Raw genomic sequence first — 21,144 nt, forward strand, 5'->3', positions numbered from 1 at the left:
ACCACAGAGCTAGCTCCGTGGAAAGGCCTCAGTAGAGCCTCGGTCTGGCCTGGAAACTGTTACGGTATTTTGAGTCTCTGTGTGTGCGTTTTTTTTGGATATTTTTTGTGCAATTCTTGGACAAAATGACTTGCTGTGACATTAATTGCACTAATAGAGCGTCCAAGGAGTCTCCACTTCATTTTTTTCGGTAAGTAAAATTATATTTATGTATTTTAGGTCACTGCCGAGCTGAGCTTAGATTTTAACATGTACTGTTTAACCATGAAATTTAAATGTAATAGGGTAAAACCCAGTGCATTTAACATAATGCTGCACTTTAGAAAATGGGTTGAAATATAACATGTTGGTGGAGCTGGGTTCTGACTATCGGCTTGTGGAGCTCTCGGGAGACCGATGTTTTCCACCTGTTTCTCCCCTCCCCGCAGCTCGGCGCATCTCTGTCTGATCGCGGCTTCTGTCTGCTGCGCGGGCTGCCGGCTTGTGGAGCTCTGGGATGGAAATCTTTCCACCTGGTTCTCCCCAGTGGCAGCTTTGCACATCTCAGATCGCAGCGGTGCTTGTCCTGCTGTGCGGCTGCCGGCTTGTGGAGCTCTCGGGAGACCTCTGTGTTCCACCCGGTTTTACCCAGCGGTCAGCCCGGCGTATCTGTGACTCAGAAGCTCTGGTGTTGTGCACAGTTAACTCTGGTTGTAGCTAGGTTGCTACATCTGTTAGCTTAGCTCCCACCTCCACGTTAGCTTTGGGTTAGCTTCAGGTTAGCTTGTAGCTAGTTCGGCCAGGTGTCGTCAGTTGATCCCAGCCTTACAGACCCACCCTCAGCTCCACCTCTCTTTTTGTCTGAGCTTGATGGCGGTGGTGGCCACCTCCCATTTGTCTTCAAAAACGTGTTATTGGAGCCTTTGGAAACCCATTGTCCATTATTTATATGTTGATAGTTCAGACACACATCCTAGAAGTGTGCTTTTATTTTGAAAGGCACTCTCGAATGAGAACACCGTAATTTCTCTTATAATAGGCTAGATGCCGCCGACTTCCGCTTTGCCGGTTCCGGGTTTTTCAGCCAGATGTTGTGCTTCCGGTGCACTGTGACCCAGTTCGGCTATGGCGTTCTTTACAAGATCACTTCAGGATTTGCCAAGGATAACTGTGAACAACGTTCACAGGATTATTCAAGCCACTACCAAGACACCAGCATCAAAGAAGGATAAGGGTTTTAAGCTGTATGTGTCGAGTTATTTACACAATTATGAAGGTAAGTTGAGCTTCTGTTTTGGCCTGTATTTGATTTACTAAATGCTGAGACATGCTAGCTTAAGTTAGCACAGTGAAGAAGAGTCATTCAAGCTACGTTTACCATGTTTTCAGAGTGATAGGTGAACCTAATATATATTTAGCGTTTTTAACATGAAATACTTTAAACTGCATGTTGATCTCAGTTTCCAGCAAGGAGTCAGGAGAGGTGACGGTTAGGTCAGAGTGCTTCAGAGCCATGAAGAAAAGCCAGAAGCCTCACTGCCTCAGCGTAAGGAAAAGTCACTCTATATGCCATGTTCATTTCAGGTTCAACAAATGTTTTTGTCTTTTTTTAAATCAAGTCTTCAAGTTGTGTCATTGCTCTGTAGCTATATGATACAGATAAGTGAACCATTAATAAAAGGTGTCGCAAACATGAGGGATGTCGGTGCTAAACAGTTTCACTTTTCCAGCTGATTAGTTTGAAACTGTCCGGCTTCCTGCGCGTTCTCTTAACATCAGTGCTCTGTCAGGCTAATGATTGCGCACATTCTTATGTAAACAAACACAATCGTTTTAGTTATTAGAGATCGCTTTTTGTTTACTCGAGACCCTTTTGTTTATTAATTCCCAGATTACTGGATAACCTTTTTGTTTCCCCATTTCTTATTTCAGCCCAGAGAGCTGTTTTTGTTAATAAACTTCCTTCTAAGAGTTTAAATTTGGTTGGTTTCATTCCCAGACATCTTTCTTTACTCCCTCCAAATAACATCATACTCCTAGCCGAGCTGAGGGACGTAAAACATGATAACATACTAACATGGCACTGAGGTACACATGTTCAGCTGTAAAACAACAACCTTGTATCCAGTCTGGTATCATTTTGCACATTTTAAAGTTCATTAACCAATGTTCTCCGAAAAAAAGTGAATACAGTGTTTAAAGTTGTCTTCTTTCATTTGCTGTTATAGTCTGACTAATATTTTGTATTGTAAAAGATGGTGCTACGGGATTCGAAGCCAGTGGTGCTCCTGAGGTGCCAGTGTACCTGTGTGGCAGGCACAGCCCTGTGCAGTCATGTAGCGGCTGCGGCTCTGCTGTACCAGACGGCCCACTACTCTCAGCTGTGGCTTACATCAGTTCCCCCAGTGTTCAGCTGTACAGAAACTGAGCAAAAGTGGCATAAACCAAGGACCATGGTAACAAGATTTTATATTAGCTTTTCAAGTAATGTATGGACATCACTTGAATGTTACTTAAACATTTTTTATGTGAATACAGGGTATGAAACCTGTTCCAGTGAATGACATGGTGATAGTATCAGCCAGGCCAAGAGATAGGAGACTGTTGGAAGGAATCAAGTATGTGATGTTGTCTGTACTACACATAAACTCAAATTCATTTGGATGCGTGTACTTACACATACAGAGAAGTCCTCACCAGCTTGAGTTAGGTATACACTATGCAGAGGTTGATTGAAGTGGAACATGCAGTTCTGTCTGTCCTAATCTATCTTATCCATATCTTGCTTCTATCTATATCTGTATCTTTCTATCTTTTCTCATATATATATATATATATATATATATATATATATATATATATATATATATATATATATACACATACAGGTGCTGGCCAGTAAATTAGAATATCATCAAAAGGTTGAAAATATTTCAGTAATTCCATTCAAAACGTGAAACTTGTACATTATATTCATGCAATGCACACAGACCAATGTATTTCCGATGTTTATTACGTTTAATTTTGATATTTATAGGTGACAACCAATGAAAACATCAAATCTGGTATCTCAGAAAATTAGAATATTCTAAAGGCCAATGAAAAAATGTTTGTTTCTCTAATGTTGGCCAACTGAAAAGAATGAACATGAAAAGAATGTGCATGTATAGCACTCAATACTTAGTTGGGGCTCCTTTTGCCTCAATAACTGCAGTAATGCGGCGTGGCATGGACTCGATCAGTCTGTGGCACTGCTCAGGTGTTATGAGAGCCCAGGTTGCTCTGATAGTCGTCTTCAGCTCCTCTGCATTGTTGGGTCTAGCGTATTGCATCCTCCGCTTCACAATACCCCATAGATTTTCTATGGGGTTAAGGTCAGGCGAGTTTGCTGGCCAATCAAGGACAGGGATACCATGGTCCTTGAACCAGGTGCTGGTGGTTTTGGCACTGTGTGCAGGTGCCAAGTCCTGTTGAAAGGTGAAGTCTGCATTCCCATAAAGTTGGTCAGCAGCAGGAAGCATGAAGTGCTCTAAAACTTCCTGGTAGACGGCTGCATTGACCCTGGACCTCAGGAAACAGAGTGGGCCAACACCGGCAGATGACATGGCACCCCACACCATCACTGACGGTGGAAACTTTACACTGGACCTCATGCAACGTGGATTCTGTGCTTCTCCGCTCTTCCTCCAGACTCTGGGTCCTTGATTTCCAAAGGAAATGCAGAACTTGCTTTCATCAGAAAACATAACTTTGGACCACTCAGCATCAGTCCAGTCCTTTTTGTCCTTGGCCCAGGCGAGACGCTTCTTGCGCTGTTTCATGTTCAAGAGTGGCTTGACACACGGAATGCGACACCTGAATCCCATGTCTTTCATGAGTCTCCTCGTGGTGGTTCTTGAAGCGCTGACTCCAGCTGCAGTCCACTCTTTGTGGATCTCCCCCACATTTTTGAATGGGTTTGTCGTCACAATTCTCTGCAGGGTGCGGTTATCCCTAGAGCTTGTACACTTTTTTCTACCACATTTTTTCCGTCCCTTCGCCTGTCTGTTAATGTGCTTGGACACAGAGCTCTGCGAACAGCCAGCTTCTTTAGCAATCACCTTTTGTGTCTTGCCCTCCTTGTGCAAGGTGTCAATGATTGTCTTTTGGACAGCTGTTAAGTCAGAAGTCTTCCCCATGATTGTGGTGCCTTCAAAACAAGACTGAGGGACCTTTTAAAGGCCTTTGCAGGTGTTTTGAGTAAATCAGCTGATTAGAGTGGCAGCAGGTGTCTTCTATATTCAGCCTTTTCAGAATATTCTAATTTTTTGAGATACCAAATTTGGAGTTTTCATTAGTTGTCACTTATGAATATCAAATTTAAATGTAATGAACATTGGAAATACATTGGTCTGTGTGCATTGCATGAATATAATGTACAAGTTTCACGTTTTGAATGGAATTACTGAAATATTTTCAACCTTTTGATGATATTCTAATTTACTGGCCAGCACCTGTATATATAATATTTCTCTTATGTCTCTCTATCCCATCTATGTTTGTATCTGATCTACATATTTCTATTTTTTGTTAGTTTTCTCTCATCTATCGCAATCTTTCTGTCATAAAATTTACTTGCCTTTTTTCACAGAAGTAATTTGTATAAAGCAGTCAACTGCCCTCTCCCAGACATCTCCATTTTGAAGGTTCAGGAAGCGTATCATGGATTGGATGCAGCTGAAGCTTCCATGATCACAACCATGGCCATCTCCAGTGATGTACCTCTGGTTGAGTCTGCGTTTGGTCCAGTGCAGGAGGGAAGTGTGCTATCCTATCAGCTACCTGTGAGGAAGGACCCGAACACCCGTCCACACACAGACACCCCTTCTCCACCACAGCTGCCACTCTCACATTACCAACTGGAACCTGCTGCCTGTGCCTTTGTCCTTACGGAGCATCAGCGCCATCATCTGGCTTCGCTGGCGACATCATTTGAAATGTCACACAAAATCGAAAACAGCACACGAGAGCAGAGTTCCTGCAGTGAGTGGCACCAGCTAAGAAGATGCCGGATAAAACCAACCAAATTCAGAGAGGCGTGTCACACAAGAGCAGAAAGTTCAGCTGAAAACCTTGCGAAAAGTCTTCTGGGACCGTCCTACCAAACTGCTGACATGCGCCGGGGTCTTGCCTTAGAAAATATTGCAATAGGAGTATTTCAAGTTGAGGGAGGTCAACCACTACCCATGTGGGTTCCTGATACACCCAGATGCACCATGGATGGGAGCAACACCTGATGGGATTGTGTATGATCCTGAGGGTCAGCCAGTGTTTGGCCTGCTAGAAATTAAATGTCCAAATGTACACAGCTATGTGGACTGCCCTTACATTGTCATCAAAGAGGGTACGCACACATTGAGGCAGTCCAACCCTTATTACTGGCAGGTCCAGTGACGGATGCTGATTTCTGGATGCGAGTGCTGTGACTTCGTTGTTTACACTGAAGAAGACTTTGCAGTGACCGAGAACTGAAGTCTTTTGAACAATTAAAGTAAAAGTTGACTATTTAAGAAATCAGTATCACACACCCCTAAGTCATCTACTTAATTTGAGCCATTAAAAAAAAGGTATTGTAGTTTCTACATTTGAAACTTTGAAACCAAAGCTCAGTCTTGTTGCTATAACATTCCAAATATCTTCTCATCGTCAGTAAGTTCCACAAAATTAGATACAGCAAATTAAGATTTTAGCTCTATAGGAAGAGTGTGTGGCTCTTAAAAGAGCCGTTGTGGGGCTGGTAGCAGCGGTGAGAGGCAGCAGCTTTACTTGGTCTTAGCAGGCTTCTCGGTCTTCTTGGGCAGCAGCACAGCCTGGATGTTGGGCAGCACACCACCCTGAGCGATGGTGACTCCACCCAGCAGCTTGTTGAGCTCCTCGTCGTTGCGGACGGCCAGCTGCAGGTGACGGGGGATGATACGAGTCTTCTTGTTATCACGAGCAGCGTTTCCAGCCAGCTCCAGGATCTCAGCAGTCAGATACTCCAGCACTGCAGCCAAGTAGACCGGGGCGCCGGCACCGACACGCTGAGCATAGTTGCCTTTACGCAGCAGCCTGTGAACACGACCTACTGGGAACTGGAGCCCGGCACGGGAGGAGCGGGTCTTGGCCTTAGCTCTGGCCTTGCCTCCGGTTTTACCACGACCACTCATTGATATAGTTAGTTTATCGAGGAGAAGTACGAGAAATAATGTCTATCTGAAGCCAAAAACCTCCTTATATGTCCGCACAGCGGAGAGAAAGTGGCGGCAGCCAATAGTGATAGCTGGAGCGGAGGGGGAGAGTCTGAGCGGCTTTTTCAACACAGCGTGTCTCCAATAAGCAGCCAGCATTCAGGCGGGGAGCCGCTGCTCTGGGCGGGGCTGAGCTGCAGGAGGAGACGGTCACCAATCAGGAGCTGAAGCCGTGAAGCGTCCCGCTGTTTAAGAGCAGCGACTCTCGGCTGGTTCAACTTATCTTTTTCTCCGCTCCAGAGAAACTATTTACCATGGCTAGAACCAAGCAGACTGCTCGTAAATCCACCGGTGGCAAAGCCCCCAGGAAGCAGCTGGCCACCAAGGCAGCTAGGAAGAGCGCTCCCGCCACCGGAGGCGTTAAGAAGCCTCACCGTTACAGGCCCGGCACCGTGGCTCTCAGAGAGATCCGTCGTTACCAGAAATCCACTGAGCTGCTCATCCGCAAGCTGCCCTTCCAGCGCCTAGTCCGAGAAATCGCTCAGGACTTCAAGACCGACTTGCGCTTCCAGAGCTCGGCTGTCATGGCTCTGCAGGAGGCCAGCGAGGCTTATCTGGTGGGGCTCTTCGAGGACACCAACCTGTGCGCCATCCACGCAAAGAGGGTCACCATCATGCCTAAAGACATCCAGCTGGCCCGCCGCATCCGCGGAGAGCGAGCATAAAGTCCCACGGCTTACCAAGACACAAAGGCTCTTTTAAGAGCCATTAATTGCTTTAATTGGGGTATTATTCTTTTAAGTGTCCGTATAAAATACACTTAATACATTCATACACAATGGTACAGAAAGTTATTAGCCTGCAGAAAGTTTTAATACATGGCTTAAAAAAGTGTTATTGAAAAGTCCTTTGCACTGTAAAATGACTATCGGTTGATCAGAGCATGCAAGTTTAAATGTCCTCAGTTATCTTATGTCTGAGTATCAAAATGTTGCAAGAGTGTGTCTTGAGAAAAGTGTATTGTTATAAATGCAAAGTTAAATACATTAGTTTGGGCTGGAAAGTTTGGATAAATGTTTGTAGAGTACATTTTTAACAAAAATAATTAAACTATGTAAAATAATTTACTAATGTGAAAAAAGCAATATATCAAATATTTATCATTTCTAAGGATTTAATAACTTTAAGAAATCTCCACTTTGCGACAGCTGGTGCTCATTTTCTCACCATCTTCGTCGCACTCTCCTCCCTCTCGCTCGCCTTTTTCCTCCTCATTCCTTCTCGTCTCCCTCCTCCCACATGTGCTCTGCTGTGTGTCTGAGTATGATCTCTTCCCTGCCCCTACTGCTCTGTGTGTGAACAGTCAGGACACACAGGCCTAGTCCACACGTAGCCGGGTTTTTTGAAAACGAATATCCGCCCCTCCAAAAACTTGCATCCACACCACCACGTTTTAAAACAAACTCTGTCCACACGTACCCGGATAAATACGTTGTTAAGGACATGCCAGACCTGTAGGCGGCAGTACTTCCCCTGTTCTTAACCTCGTCCTTCGTCTGTGGTCTTCCGCAAGGAGCAGTAATTCCGCTTGCAAAAACAAGCAGAAAGCGCTTGGACAATTGATGGATCGGGTAGTGACAGAGCGCAGCTCTGAGGGCTTCCATGATGCCGGCTAGTGTAAACACAGGTCGCACACATGATGTCAGCAATTTTTGTCGTGGAAAGTGACGTTGCGGACCTTAAAACTCCGGTTTTGTCCGTCCACACGCAGACACCCAAAACGGAGAAAACGCAGATCTTCGCTTTGGCCGGAGTTTTTAAAAACATCAGTTTTTGTGTGATAAAACTCCGTTTTCGTGTGGATGACAGGTCAAAACGTAGAAAAATATCTACGTTTTGGCAGATCCCCAGCTACGTGTGGACAGGGCCACAGTTACACATGTTGACCAATCGCCTGTAGCTTTCACCAAAGCAAGAGGGGAGGGGACGGCTCCCAATGACGAGCCGGCTCCCGTCGTTCACTTCAAAGAGCCGGCTCTTAGAGCCGATTCGTTCGCGACTGACACATCACTACTCTGAAGTGTTACCACCTGATTTGAATAATCTAATAATTGAGGGGCTGCTCTTCATTAGACATTAAGCCTATTAAACTATTTCACTCATCTGGATAAATAAAGGTTAAATAAAATATTTTTGTATTGCTATTTTTTTGTGCACTATTAAGTTTAATTGACAGAGGAACTGCTTTGCCACACAGATTCCAAAAATCAATGTAACATTTATTACCAAACAATGGTTTCACTCAAATTGAATTATTTCACTGCACAATATGCACCAGCTGATGTCCAGGGAGATCCAGACAGCTGTCTGCCTCCTACTGCTCAGTGAGCTGGCCACGCACGCTGTGTCTGAGGGCATCAAGTAAACCCACCTGCCCACAATTGCAAACCCAAAGGCTCTTTTCAGGGCCACCATCTTTTAATGAGACATTTTTGTGCCTTAGGGTAGGACGGGGGAATGTGTAGTTGTTAGCACTTTTGCCTTGCAATAAGGACGTCCTGGGTTCACATCCCTGCCTGGAGTCTCTCTGCAAGGAGTTTGCATGTGCACGTGTGGGTTCTCTCCGGGTACGCCGACTTCCTCCCACAGTCCAAAAACATGACTGTCAGGTTGATTTCTCTAAATTGTTCTTAAGTGTGAGTGTGTGTGGTTGATTTGTTTGTCTTGTGTGTCTGTGTTGCCCTACGATGGACTGGCAACCAGTCCAGGGTGTACCCCACCTGGTGCATACCCACCAGGTACAGACCACTCCTCAGACCACAATGGCAGAATCTCTTAACGGGTCAACACCACATCGTCCCTCCTCCCACAACCCAAGTCTACTCTCCTACTGCACACTGCTCGCTGCAGGTCATGAAAGGCTCTACCGTGTATCATGTCCGCCCCCTTTAAAGAGCAGAAACTTCCTATGAATTCACAATAGAGACTAATGACCTCACTGACTTATCAGGAGGTAGGGAGGAAAGGTTTTCATTGGCACTTAACAGGGTAAAGCCATGTTTAATTTTCTTAATACAACTTGTATAATCTGCAGTTAATGGATGTCAGAGTGCTTCCCAGTCTGCATCACTCTGCGATGTTTGTTCCAACATGTGTGTAACGTCTTAATGGCTTACTGTACATTGTATCTGTTGAACAGTACAATGGATTCAGGATGTTATTTAATTACCATATAGCTGACGTTTTAAATTAACCCATGGTTTTTGTATGTAATACAGACATATCACTTTAAAAGTTAAGGGCTTCACTTGATCACATGTACGGTTTAATGTTTTAACTTTTCTTCAGAATGAATTTGTTATAATTAGGAAATGTAATATGATCTATTAATTTTTTCCCATAGTGTTTTAATATTAAATACTATCGAGTAATAATTCTTTGTGCTCAAGTTTAATATCTTCTAGTTTGTTTCTTGTAACAGAGGGTAATAAATGTGTAAATTATCAATAAATTGAGCTGAACATTTTATGTAAGCAATAGCTATCAGCATGTCCACAAAAACCAATATGGTGTTTTAAGTAGTTATGGCAGACAAGTTGTTGACATTGGATTAAATATATAAAATATGGGTTTAATCAGAATTAAATCATTTATATTTACGCTATGATCTGATTAATAAGTAGAAATACATTAAAATGTTTCTTTTCAAGTAAAATAAGCTCTTTGGATGATGTGGTGGCTCTTAAAAGAGCCTTTGTGTAGCTGTGATATTTAGTGAGAAGTTCACTTCTTCTTGGGAGCTGCCTTCTTGGCTTTGGGTTTGGCTGCCTTCTTAGCTGGAGCCTTCTTGGCTGCGGGGGCCTTTTTCACCACCTTCTTGGGGCTCTTGGTGGCCTTCTTGGGGCTTTTGGCTGGCTTCTTAGCCACTGCAGGCTTCTTAACCTTCTTGGGGGACTTCTTAGCAGCAGCAGGCTTTTTGGCGGCTGTAGCCTTCTTCGGCTTCTTGGCCGCTGCAGGTTTCTTGGCTGCGGGCTTCTTGGCTTTGGGAGCAACTGCTTTCTTTGCAGGCTTCTTGGCTGTAGTCTCCACCTTTTTGCTCATCTTAAACGATCCGGAGGCACCGATTCCCTTAGTCTGGACCAGGGTGCCTTTAGCAACCAGGCTCTTGATAGCAGTCTTGACGCGGGCTTTGTTTTTGTCCACATCGTATCCTCCAGCAGCCAGAGCCTTCTTGAGGGCAGCAGCAGACACACCGCTGCGTTCTTTAGAAGCTGCCACAGTTTTCACAATCAGCTCACCGACGCTGGGGCCAGCCTTCTTGGGCTTGGTGCTCTTCTTCTTGGCTGCTTTGGCCGGAGTGGCAGCAGGGGCTGGAGCAACTTCTGCCATTTTCTTCTTTCCTTTCCTTGTGTTCGTGTGGATAATCAAACAAGAGTCTCCTCCAATCTAGTGGAGCTCTGAGCTACAGGCTGTACTTAAACACACCATGAGAACCGTGGAGACTCAACTCTTGTTGCAGCTCGTCTTGACAACATGGAAGACTTTTCTGTGTTTTCTCAGCAGTATAAAAATGGATAAATAAGAGTGTGTGAACAGCGCAGCAAACCGACAGAGTACAAGTCCACAGTGGATGTGTCTCTCTTCATGTTAAATTCATGTGGAGCTCTGATGCTTTCTGCAGTTTGTTCTTGCAGCTTCAAAACTCCATCGATTCACCTGCAAACTTGATGCTGATCTGCAACTTTTCCACCTCTTATTTATTCTACAATGATTTCATATGTGCCGTAATCTGCCAGAAAGCTCGTTTACATGCTATTTTAGAGACTCACATATAAAATTTTCACCTATTGAATGTAACTTTACCAGAAAAATAAGGTTTTGTTGCAGCATCAAACACACTTGCTCAAAACTGTCTGCTGTCAATGATTTCTCTGCTCAAACTCTTTAGTAAATGCTAAATAAACTCAAATTCATTCTTGAATTCACTGCAACTTCTTTTCTTTCACAGATAATGGTAATTTAGTAAAAACACTGGCAGGAAAATGACTGACAGGTGTTGCAGCAAACTGAAGCATTGACTAAATTAGATCAAGAGATGAATGTGCCCTCTCAGTTTCTAACAATTACAAAAACAATATTATCGTTTTAATGAGAAATACATTATGTTCAAAATATATTAAAACTGTATGTTTAAAAACAATCTAATAAAAAATTCAAAGAACTTTACAACAAATTTAATAATAATTAATAATAAAATATTAAGTTATGTTAACTAAATATTCAATTAACTTTGAAAAAAATTAAAGTATGCTAAGCTTTACTTTGATCTTAATTTTGTTTATTCCAATGTTTTCTGCTGTTTGACTGTGTAAAATAACTTTATTTATCTACATAACATCAATAATAACTACTATGATAATGCTGACTTTTAGCATTAAACATTTTAGTTGCACTAATCTAAGACATTGTTGATAATAAATGGTATTTAGTAATTTAATTAGTTTTTGTTCTCAGATTATGGTTCGGATTAAACAAATCCCTCCCCCTTGTACACCATCTGATTTATTCAACCATTCAAACAACCTTATTTCAGTTCAGTTCAGAATTTATTTCAGCTAGTATCCCACACCAAACAGTTTCTGTATGAAATCACCTAAAAGAGTTCATGTCAAGAAATGCAGCTGCACTATTTTTTATTTTTTCAAAATAAACATTTAATTGAGTTATTTGGCTTTTTAAGAATGACTGATTATAACTGAAACAAATCCCACCCCCTACGCACCCACTGATGTATTCAACCAATCATAGACCGGAGATGGAGCAGTGAAATTAGCTTCTAGCTCACATAAAGTACTCTCCCGTAGCCTTAGCAGTTACAATTGTCTGACTATTCGGTAATAAGATGCCTGAGCCTGCCAAGTCTGCCCCCAAGAAGGGCTCCAAGAAAGCGGTGACTAAAACCGCTGGAAAGGGAGGAAAGAAAAGAAAGAGGACCAGGAAGGAGAGCTACGCCATCTACGTTTACAAGGTGCTGAAGCAGGTCCACCCCGACACCGGGATCTCCTCCAAGGCCATGAGCATCATGAACTCGTTCGTGAACGACATCTTTGAGCGCATCGCTTCTGAGGCTTCTCGTTTGGCCCACTACAACAAGCGCTCCACCATCACCTCCAGGGAGATCCAGACCGCTGTCCGCCTCCTTCTGCCCGGTGAGCTGGCCAAGCACGCTGTGTCTGAGGGTACCAAAGCTGTCACCAAGTACACCAGCTCTAAGTAAACTCCTTATTCAAAAACCCCAAAGGCTCTTTTAAGAGCCACCCACAGTTTCTACTGAGAAAGAATCCTGATACCAGAATTTGATAACTATCTACTTTATCGTTAACCTTTTAGAGGTTAAATCGTTTACAGATAATTTGAAGCATCTTTGGTGACGATGAGCAACTCATTATAAAAGGCTGTGATGGCTTCTTACAAGTGGTTCATTAAATATGAACAATTTACAAGGTATTAAATGATTTTTGAAAGTCTTGATTTACACTTGATAGATGCACCAGTGACAAACTTTTTAAATGATTGTAATGTCATTATTTGCCCAGCCTCTTCTTGCTGGTCTTTTTGAGCACGCTTGTCCTCTACATCAAAACTTTTGATATAATTATTGGAATATTTTAAGTTTCAGCTCTTTTGTTACAATAAAAATGAACAATAAGAGTTTAATTATGTAGATTTTTAAATTTCATCAATAATGAAAAAAATTCACGTTCCTAATCAATTTACAGATGTATTAATTGTGCGTTCTAGTTGTCCTTGGAACTCGGAATTTCCGAGCAGGAAATGACGTAAGGTGCCTGTTTTACGTTCCAGCTTCCAACTCGAAATGAGCAAAATATAAACTTCCTGGCAGCGTCTTCCAGAGTTGGCTAAATGTCAGTTCTAGGCCTATCTTAATGTAAAATATATTGAGCTACGCAAAATGATGCATGAAATCATTTAAGAACACTATTTTCACTGTTTGTGTCAAATCTAATTAATTTGCATAAATGCGCAGTTATACTTGACATTTGGCACCTGTTCAACTTAATGTGTTGCAGTAGAAAATCTAAACAGCTTTGAACCGTGTATGCTCTAGTGTTTAATTCTTAATTTGATCAGTTTTCAAATTGAAAATGTTTAGGCAGTTCCTCCTCCGTCACCAACAGTGGTTATTTTATCAATGGAAAATTAGGATGCACTCAGAAATCGAGAGTTGGGTGGCCCTGAAAAGGGCCTTTGGTGTTTATATTTCTTATAAAGTTTTAACCTCCGAATCCGTACAGGGTACGTCCCTGCCTCTTCAGAGCATAAACCACATCCATGGCGGTCACGGTCTTCCTCTTGGCATGCTCGGTGTAGGTGACTGCGTCACGGATAACGTTCTCCAGGAACACCTTGAGCACTCCGCGAGTCTCCTCGTAGATCAGACCGGAGATACGCTTGACTCCACCACGGCGAGCCAGACGGCGGATAGCGGGCTTGGTAATACCCTGGATGTTATCACGGAGAACCTTTCGGTGACGCTTTGCGCCTCCTTTTCCGAGTCCTTTACCTCCCTTGCCTCTTCCAGACATTTTGATTATAGATCAATTCAGTTGGAATGGTGGTGGGACTGAGGCACAAGGTGTTTTATTTCACACTAAAGGACGTGTTAGAGAACAAGACAAGCTGCAGATTTCTACTGGGGCGCCATCAAGTGGTCTAACTGGGATTCGTGTACAAAATCTTAATGGTGTAACTCACCATGCCTCACTGTTTCCTTCTGAGAAATTTTAAAAATAATAAAGTTCACATCCCTGCAAACACAGTCCGGGTCTGGGATGCTCTATCACAAATTCAGTCTCACCTCTGCTGTTCTCCTGAACCAAAGTACTTGTTGTCAAGGCTTCCTCTGGCATGATAAAAGTGAAAGGGTATGCAAAAACAAAAGTAGCTCGGAGTAAGATTGTACCTATAGGGTTGAAAATGAAGTTTAAATTCTAGGTTTGCCTACATTTCTTCAGTCTCTTTATAGTATTGTAGTATTTGATTCTCCATCCCCAATTTATCTGGGTAATGTTTAATGTTTTTGATTTGATTATGTATTTTTAAGCAGCACTTTTGATCAGTGCCCATTGTTTTTCCAAAACCTCTATAAATAAACCAGGCCCCCATAATTCTGGAATGAAACTGAAGCAAACACAGAAGTGGCAAAAATTGCAGTTCAACCCTCATCCACTATGCTAAGGGCTGACACCAGAAATGAGCAAATCCTCATTGATTCGTGTTCAAAATGCCAATTTCACAGCAGAAAATAACAGTTTTACAGCCTGGTTCAAAAGCCAATTTACGGTTTAATACATCTAGTTTACATTCATGAGAGGGGGTGAATTGTTTTTTTACCTCATCTGTTTAAGTGTAATGAAATGCTTAAAATTCTCATTTTAGCTACTATTTACTGGCGTCACCATCGCTCAGGGTGGTGTGCTGCCCAACATCCAGGCTGTGCTGCTGCCCAAGAAGACTGAGAAGCCTGCTAAGAAGTAAAGCTGCTGCTTCTCCCTTCTGCTACCAGCCCCACAACAGCTCTTTTAAGAGCCACATACTCCGCCTAAAGAGCTAAAATCAAATACAAAAATATCTTTTTTCCTTAGATTGGGAGAAAATGTTTTATTGTACATTCTAGTTGGAGGTTAATCATTGTTCATTATACAACCATCGATTGTAAACAACAGCACGGCCCTGACATAAAAAATAATTTTGTATTAATTTTTTTGGAGATGGAGAAAAAAAGTTCACTTTCCACACATAAGACGTAACACATTTTTTCCCCAAATAAATCAATAAACCGCAAATATTTAAACCATAATGCAAACACAGCTCAGAAAATTTTTTGTCATGCAAATGCATTGCAATACATAAAATAATAAATAATACGTAATGAATGAACTCTTGACACAGTGGGTGTGCTTAAGTAACAACCAGTGAGAAGCCATACATCCTGGAGGTAAGAACTGGTATACAATGAGAACAAACTGACAGAGGGTGGATGCAGGCTGTACAATGATCTGAGGAAACACGAATCTCATCCTGAAACATTTTACAAATCGCACAGAATCCTGTTAGCACAAGGAGCTCTACCTGTGAACGAGGATTCTTCAGTGGCTTCCACACCTTCAAGAACATGGAACGGAGTAAACTCAGTAAGAACACAATTTTGCATCTTAAACCAACATGTTCATTTATTGTTTGTGTGGTTAACTTGTGTTTTCTTTTGAAACAATCTTTCAATTTCTTTCATGATTCATGTGAAGTATGCTGACTTTTCTGATTAGGAGAATACATTTTGTTCTTTGTTTCCTATGTTTTTACAACAAACAGACAGTTTCAAACAGCAGTGCACGGATAGCAACTGCCGAAGCACGTTGTCTCTGCTGGTTAAACTTGCCTAACTGGTTTGTTTAGAATGGATGTAGGCTCATTGTCCATAAGATGAGGCAACCATTTAAACTCATTAATGAAACTAGAAAAATGCAAGTTGACTCAAATAGTACTGTTGTTTGCAATTTTGCAAAATACTCTCATCTATCTATCCATCCATCCATCCATCCATCCATCCATCCATCCATCCATCCATCCATCCATCCATCCATCTATCTATCTATCTATCTATCTATCTATCTATCTATCTATCTATCTATCTATCTATCTATCTATCTATCTATCTATCTATCTATCTATCTATCTATCTACAGTATCTATCTGTGGTCAGAGGTTTACATACACTTGTAAAAAATATAATATAATGGCTCTACTGAGTGTCCCGTTATTTCTATCTAAAACTCTGATTTTTCTCTGATAGAGTGATTGGAACAGATATTTCTTTGTCACAAAAAACATTCATGAAGTTTGGTTCTTTAATGTCTTTATTATGGGTTAACAGAGAAAAGTGATCACATTTGCTGGGTCACAAATATACATACAGCAGTGCTAATATTTGGTTACATGTCCCTTAGCCATTTTCACTTCAATTAGGCGCTTTTGGTAGCCATCCACAAGCTTCTGGCAAGCTTCTGGTTGAATCTTTGACCACTCCTCTTGACAGAATTGGTGAAGTTCAGTTAAATTTGATGGCTTTCTGACATGGACTTGTTTCTTCAGCACTGTCCACATGTTTTCAATGGGGTTTAAGTCAGGCTTTTGGGGAGGCCATTCTAAAACCCTTATTCTAGCCTGATTTAGCCATTCCTTTACTACTTTTGATATGTGTTTGGGGTCATTGTCCTGTTGGAACACCCAACTGCGCCCAAGACCCAACCTTCGTGCTGATGATTTTAGGTTATGTTGAAGAATGTGAAGGTAATCCTCCTTCTTCATTATCCCATTTACTCTCTGTAAAGCACCAGTTCCATTGGCAGCAAAACAGCCCCACAGCATAATATTCCCACCACCATGCTTGACTGTAGGCATGGTGTTCTTGGGGTTAAAGGCCTCACCTTTTCTCCTCCAAACATATTGCTGGGCATTGTGGCCAAAAAGCTCGATTTTTGTTTCGTCTGACCACAGAACTTTCCTCCAGAAGGTCTTATCTTTGTCCATGTGATCAGCAGCAAACTTCAGTCGAGCCTTAAGGTGCAGCTTTTGGAGCAAGGGCTTCCTTCTTGCATGGCAGCCTCTCAGTCCATGGAGATGCAAAACACGTTTGACTGTGGACAATGACACCTGTGTTCCAGCAGCTTCTAATTCTTGGCAGATCTGCTTTTTGGTGATTCTTGGTTCACTCTTTACCCTCCTGACCAATTTTCTCTCAGCAGCAGGTGATAGCTTGCGTTTTCTTCCTGATCTTGGCAGTGATGAAACAGTGCCATGCACCTTATACTTACAAACAATTGTTTGCACTGTTGCTCTTGGGACCTGCAGCTGCTTTGAAATGGCCCCAAGTGACTTTCCTGACTTGTTCAAGTCAATAATTCGCTTTTTCAGATCCATGCTGAGCTCCTTTGACTTTCCCATTGTAGCGTTTGTGGGCGTTTGTATCCAATGAGCCCTATTTACCTGGCCTAAGAGAAGTCACCAGCTGTAGTCACTCATAATCACTCACAAGAAGTTACGAGGCCATGCTATGAAGCTCAGTTCACTGACACGTTTCTACGTCACCAAAATTGCTAGATCATGTTGCTGTATGTATATTTGTGACCCAGCAAATGTGATCACTTTTCTCTGTTAACCCATAATAAAGACATTAAAGAACCAAACTTCATTAATGTTTTGTGACAAAGAAGTATCTGTTCCAATCACTCTATCAGAGAAAAATCTGAGTTTTAGAAATAACGGGACACTCAGTAGAGCCATTAGATTATATTTTTTACAAGTGTATGTAAACCTCTGACCACAACTGTATCTATATACACTGGTGTGAAAAACTATTTGCCCGTTTCCTGATTTCTTATTCTTTTGCATGATTGTCACACAAAATGTTTCTGATCATCAAACACATTTAACCATTAGTCAAAGATAACACAAATAAACACAAAATGCAGTTTTGAAATGATGGTTTTTATTATTTAGGGAGAGGACAAAATCCAAACCTACATTGCCCTGTGTGAAAAAGTAATTGCCCCCCCTTGTTAAAAAAAACAACCCAACTGGTGTTTCACACCTGAGTTCAATTTCTGTAGCCACCCCCAAGCATGATTACTTCCACACCTGTTTCAATCAAGAAATCACTTAAATATGAGCTGCCTGACACAGAGAAGTAGACCAAAAGCACCTCAAAAGCTAGACATCATGCCAAGATCCAAAGAAATTCAAGAACACATGAGAACAAAAATATTTGAGATCTATCAGTCTGGTAAAGGTTATAAAGCCATTTCTAAAGCTTTGGGACTCCAGCAAACCACAGTGAGAGCCATTATCCACAAATGGCAACAACATGGAACAGTGTTGAACCTTCCCAGGAGTGGGCGGCTGACCAAAATTACCCCAAGAGCGCAGAGGCAACTCATCCGAGAGGTCACAAAAGACCCCAGGACAACTTCTAAAGAACTGCAGAACCTCACTTGCCTCAATTAAGGTCAGTGTTCACGACTCCACCATGAGAAAGAGCTAGGCAAAAATGGCCTGCATGGCAGATTTCCAAGACACAAACCACTGTTAAGCAAAAAGAACATTATGGCTCGTCTCAATTTTGCTAAGAAACATCTCAATGATTGCCTAGACCTTTGGGAAAATACCTTGTGGACTGATGAGACAAAAGTTGAACTTTTTGGAAGAAAAATGTCCCGTTACATCTGGTATAGAAGAAGACGAAGAAAATATCATTTCTATAGCGCCTCTCAAGATAAAAATCACGAGGCGCTTATAGAAGTAACACAGCATTTCAGACAAAGAACATCTACCAACAGTAAAATATGGTGGTGGTAGTGTGATGGTCTGGGGTTGTTTTGCTGCTTCAGGAACTGGAAGGCTTGCTGTGATAAATGGAACCATGGATTCTACTGTCTACCAAAACATCCTGAAGGAGAATGTCCGGCCATCTGTTCGTCAACTAAAGCTGAAGCGATCTTGGGTGCTGCAGCAGGACAATGACCCAAAACACACCAGCAAATCCACCTCTGAATGGCTGAAGAACAACAAAATGAAGACTTTGGAGTGGCCTAGTCAAAGTCCTGACCTGAATCCTATTGAGATGCTATGGCATGACCTTAAAAAGGCGGTTCATGCTGGAAAACCCTCAAATAATGCTGAATTACAACTATTCTGCAAAGATGAGTGGGCCAACATTCCTCCAGAGCGCTGTAAAAGACTCGTAGCAAGTTATCGCAAACGCTTGATTGCAGTTATTGCTGCTTAGGGAGGCCCAACCAGTTATTAGGTTCAGGGGGCAATTACTTTTTCACACAGGGCAATGTAGGTTTGGATGTAGTTCTCTCCCTAAATAACAAAAAACATCATTTCAAAACTGCATTTTGTGTTTACTTGTGTTATCTTTGACTAATGGTTAAATGTGTTTGTCTCATTTTGTGTGACATACATGCAAAAGAATAAGAAATCAGGAAGGGGCAAATAGCTAAATAGGTGTGAAACTATCTAGCTATACACACACACACACACACACACACACACACACATACATACATACATACATACATACATACACACATATATATATATATATATATATATATATATATATATATATATATATATATATATATATATATATATATAGTATATGTTCAATTTACATCTTCTGAGTTATTGTTCTGTCTTTTTCAGGAAGCAAAAGCAAGCTAAAGGAAGCTGCTGTGAGATTTTTCCTGGGAACAGTGGGAGGCTGCATTCTGGGGGCCACAGAGGACCCAGTGGACAGTATCCTGTCTGTGATGACCGAAAGTGGTCTAATACAACCAGTGATGGAAGAAATCAGAGCAATGGGTGCCATCGGGTTGGGATCCCTCATGGGAGCAACAGCGTTGACAACAGCGATGACATCGGTCATAGCTGGTGTGATTTCGGCTGCTGTTGCAGCTTCAGTATTTGTGTCCATGAGGAGTTGCCGTGTCTCTTACAAGAAATCAGTTGGCTTGTGGGCATCAGCGGGACTTGCTGGTGCACTTGGGACCACACTCAGCGGAGTCACATTTGGTACCACAATCGAATGGATTGTAAAATCATACGGCATGTTGGGACTAATGTGGATTTTGGCCCTTTTCACTGTGCTAAAACCACCTCTGCATTTTCTATTTCAAGTCATCTGGAGAGAGAGACAGATCTGTTGCAGTCTGGGATCTGACATCAGGTCCAGAGAGAGGGAAGACATTGAGGGTACAGAGTGGCAGCTGAGACAGAGAGTGACTGTGCAGATAGAGCAGAGAATCGTGTCTATAGAGAAGGGAGGTAGTACAAATGTAGCAGATGACCAGACAAGATGGGTCGCTGAGCAGAAAGAAAGAGAGGAGATTGAGAGGAAAAAGATGGATAATGAAGAGGCTGAACTAGAGCAAAGAACAATTCAAGATTGGATTAATGTTGTAGTCGTCAAATATGTAGATTTCTTGGCGTTTTCAGGGATACCAATGGCAGTGGTTGCCATTGTCACATCAATATTTGGCCTCTTTGGTTTAGGAACCCACCAGTCAGTGGTAATAGTTCTTCTGGTTTCAGTTTCAGGAATAACCTACTTTCTTTTAAAGTCTTCAGACTTTAAATTCTGGATGATGGTGGGGTGCATGGGAATGTTTGCCACCTTCATCATAGCCATGCTGACCCAACATGCAAGGCAGGAAGTTTTAACAGCTGCTGTCAAAATGGGAACGGGAGGGCATGTTCAATCCAGGGACTTAGTCAGCACTGAAATGGACCTCCGATCTTCTTTGGAAGCTGTGAGCACAGCCTTCTTTGCAGCAAAGCTTTGCCAACTGGGTTTGGGAGCTACAGTGGGAGGGGTGCTAGTGAGGAGAGCAGATGGTGGGGTAAAAGTTATTATAGGGGCTGCTTCAGTGGCAGGAGGTTTACTGGCTGGGATGCAGGCTTTAGCCGTGGTTCTGTCTGATGTTGGGGCTGGCGCCTTGTTAGCTGTGGTTGGAGCAGCAGGGGTGTCTGTTGGTGCAACAGCAGTCTCAGCTTCAAGGTCCTCATGGCCAGGAGCCGTGGGAACAATGGGAGGTTTGATTATCGGAGCATTAGGGATGGGAAAATGGCACGTGGTTAATATCGGACTTCAGCTTCCTGCTGCCTTGGTGTTTGCAATGAATAATCCATTTTAAATAATGAGGATTTTTTTAACATAATGTACTGATGGGTTTCCTTATAATGCTGGTTGTTCCTGATCAAATATTTGTCCTTAAAATGTAAATTAAAAACTATATAAGTACCATGAACCAGTGTTTTACCATGTTGTATACTGAGATGTGTTTCTGTGTAACCAGAAATATTTACTGCA

At 42.2% G+C, this 21,144-nt stretch overlaps 6 protein-coding genes across 6 annotated transcripts; 3 read left to right on the top strand and 3 right to left on the bottom strand.

Moving 5' to 3' along the window:
- Positions 1-5,382: 5,382 nt before the first annotated feature.
- On the bottom strand, positions 5,383-6,215 carry LOC139069572 (histone H2A-like). The gene has a single exon (XM_070550003.1). It carries the CDS (start codon positions 6,165-6,167, stop codon positions 5,781-5,783), a length of 387 nt encoding a protein of 128 aa, XP_070406104.1. The 5' UTR covers positions 6,168-6,215; the 3' UTR covers positions 5,383-5,780.
- A 242-nt stretch (positions 6,216-6,457) lies between these two features.
- Positions 6,458-7,237, top strand: LOC107391735 (histone H3). The gene has a single exon (XM_015969171.3). The coding sequence runs from the start codon at positions 6,503-6,505 to the stop codon at positions 6,911-6,913; it is 411 nt and encodes a 136-aa protein (XP_015824657.1). The 5' UTR covers positions 6,458-6,502; the 3' UTR covers positions 6,914-7,237.
- A 1,994-nt stretch (positions 7,238-9,231) lies between these two features.
- Positions 9,232-10,655, bottom strand: LOC107391722 (histone H1). Its single transcript, XM_015969149.3, has one exon. The coding sequence runs from the start codon at positions 10,575-10,577 to the stop codon at positions 9,972-9,974; it is 606 nt and encodes a 201-aa protein (XP_015824635.1). The 5' UTR covers positions 10,578-10,655; the 3' UTR covers positions 9,232-9,971.
- A 1,390-nt stretch (positions 10,656-12,045) lies between these two features.
- Positions 12,046-12,512, top strand: LOC139061473 (histone H2B 1/2). Its single transcript, XM_070550004.1, has one exon. The coding sequence runs from the start codon at positions 12,091-12,093 to the stop codon at positions 12,463-12,465; it is 375 nt and encodes a 124-aa protein (XP_070406105.1). The 5' UTR covers positions 12,046-12,090; the 3' UTR covers positions 12,466-12,512.
- Positions 12,513-13,307: 795 nt separating this feature from the next.
- Positions 13,308-14,003, bottom strand: LOC107391829 (histone H4). The gene has a single exon (XM_015969289.3). It carries the CDS (start codon positions 13,793-13,795, stop codon positions 13,484-13,486), a length of 312 nt encoding a protein of 103 aa, XP_015824775.1. The 5' UTR covers positions 13,796-14,003; the 3' UTR covers positions 13,308-13,483.
- A 1,274-nt stretch (positions 14,004-15,277) lies between these two features.
- LOC107391609 (uncharacterized) lies at positions 15,278-20,968 on the top strand. Its single transcript, XM_015968974.3, has 2 exons — positions 15,278-15,403; positions 19,479-20,968. Exons 1-2 carry the CDS (start codon positions 15,385-15,387, stop codon positions 20,966-20,968), a joined length of 1,509 nt encoding a protein of 502 aa, XP_015824460.1. The 5' UTR covers positions 15,278-15,384.
- The last annotated feature ends 176 nt before the right edge of the window (positions 20,969-21,144 follow it).

Source organism: Nothobranchius furzeri, chromosome 4 (genome assembly GCF_043380555.1).
Source record: "Nothobranchius furzeri strain GRZ-AD chromosome 4, NfurGRZ-RIMD1, whole genome shotgun sequence".
NCBI classification, from domain to species: domain Eukaryota; kingdom Metazoa; phylum Chordata; class Actinopteri; order Cyprinodontiformes; family Nothobranchiidae; genus Nothobranchius; species Nothobranchius furzeri.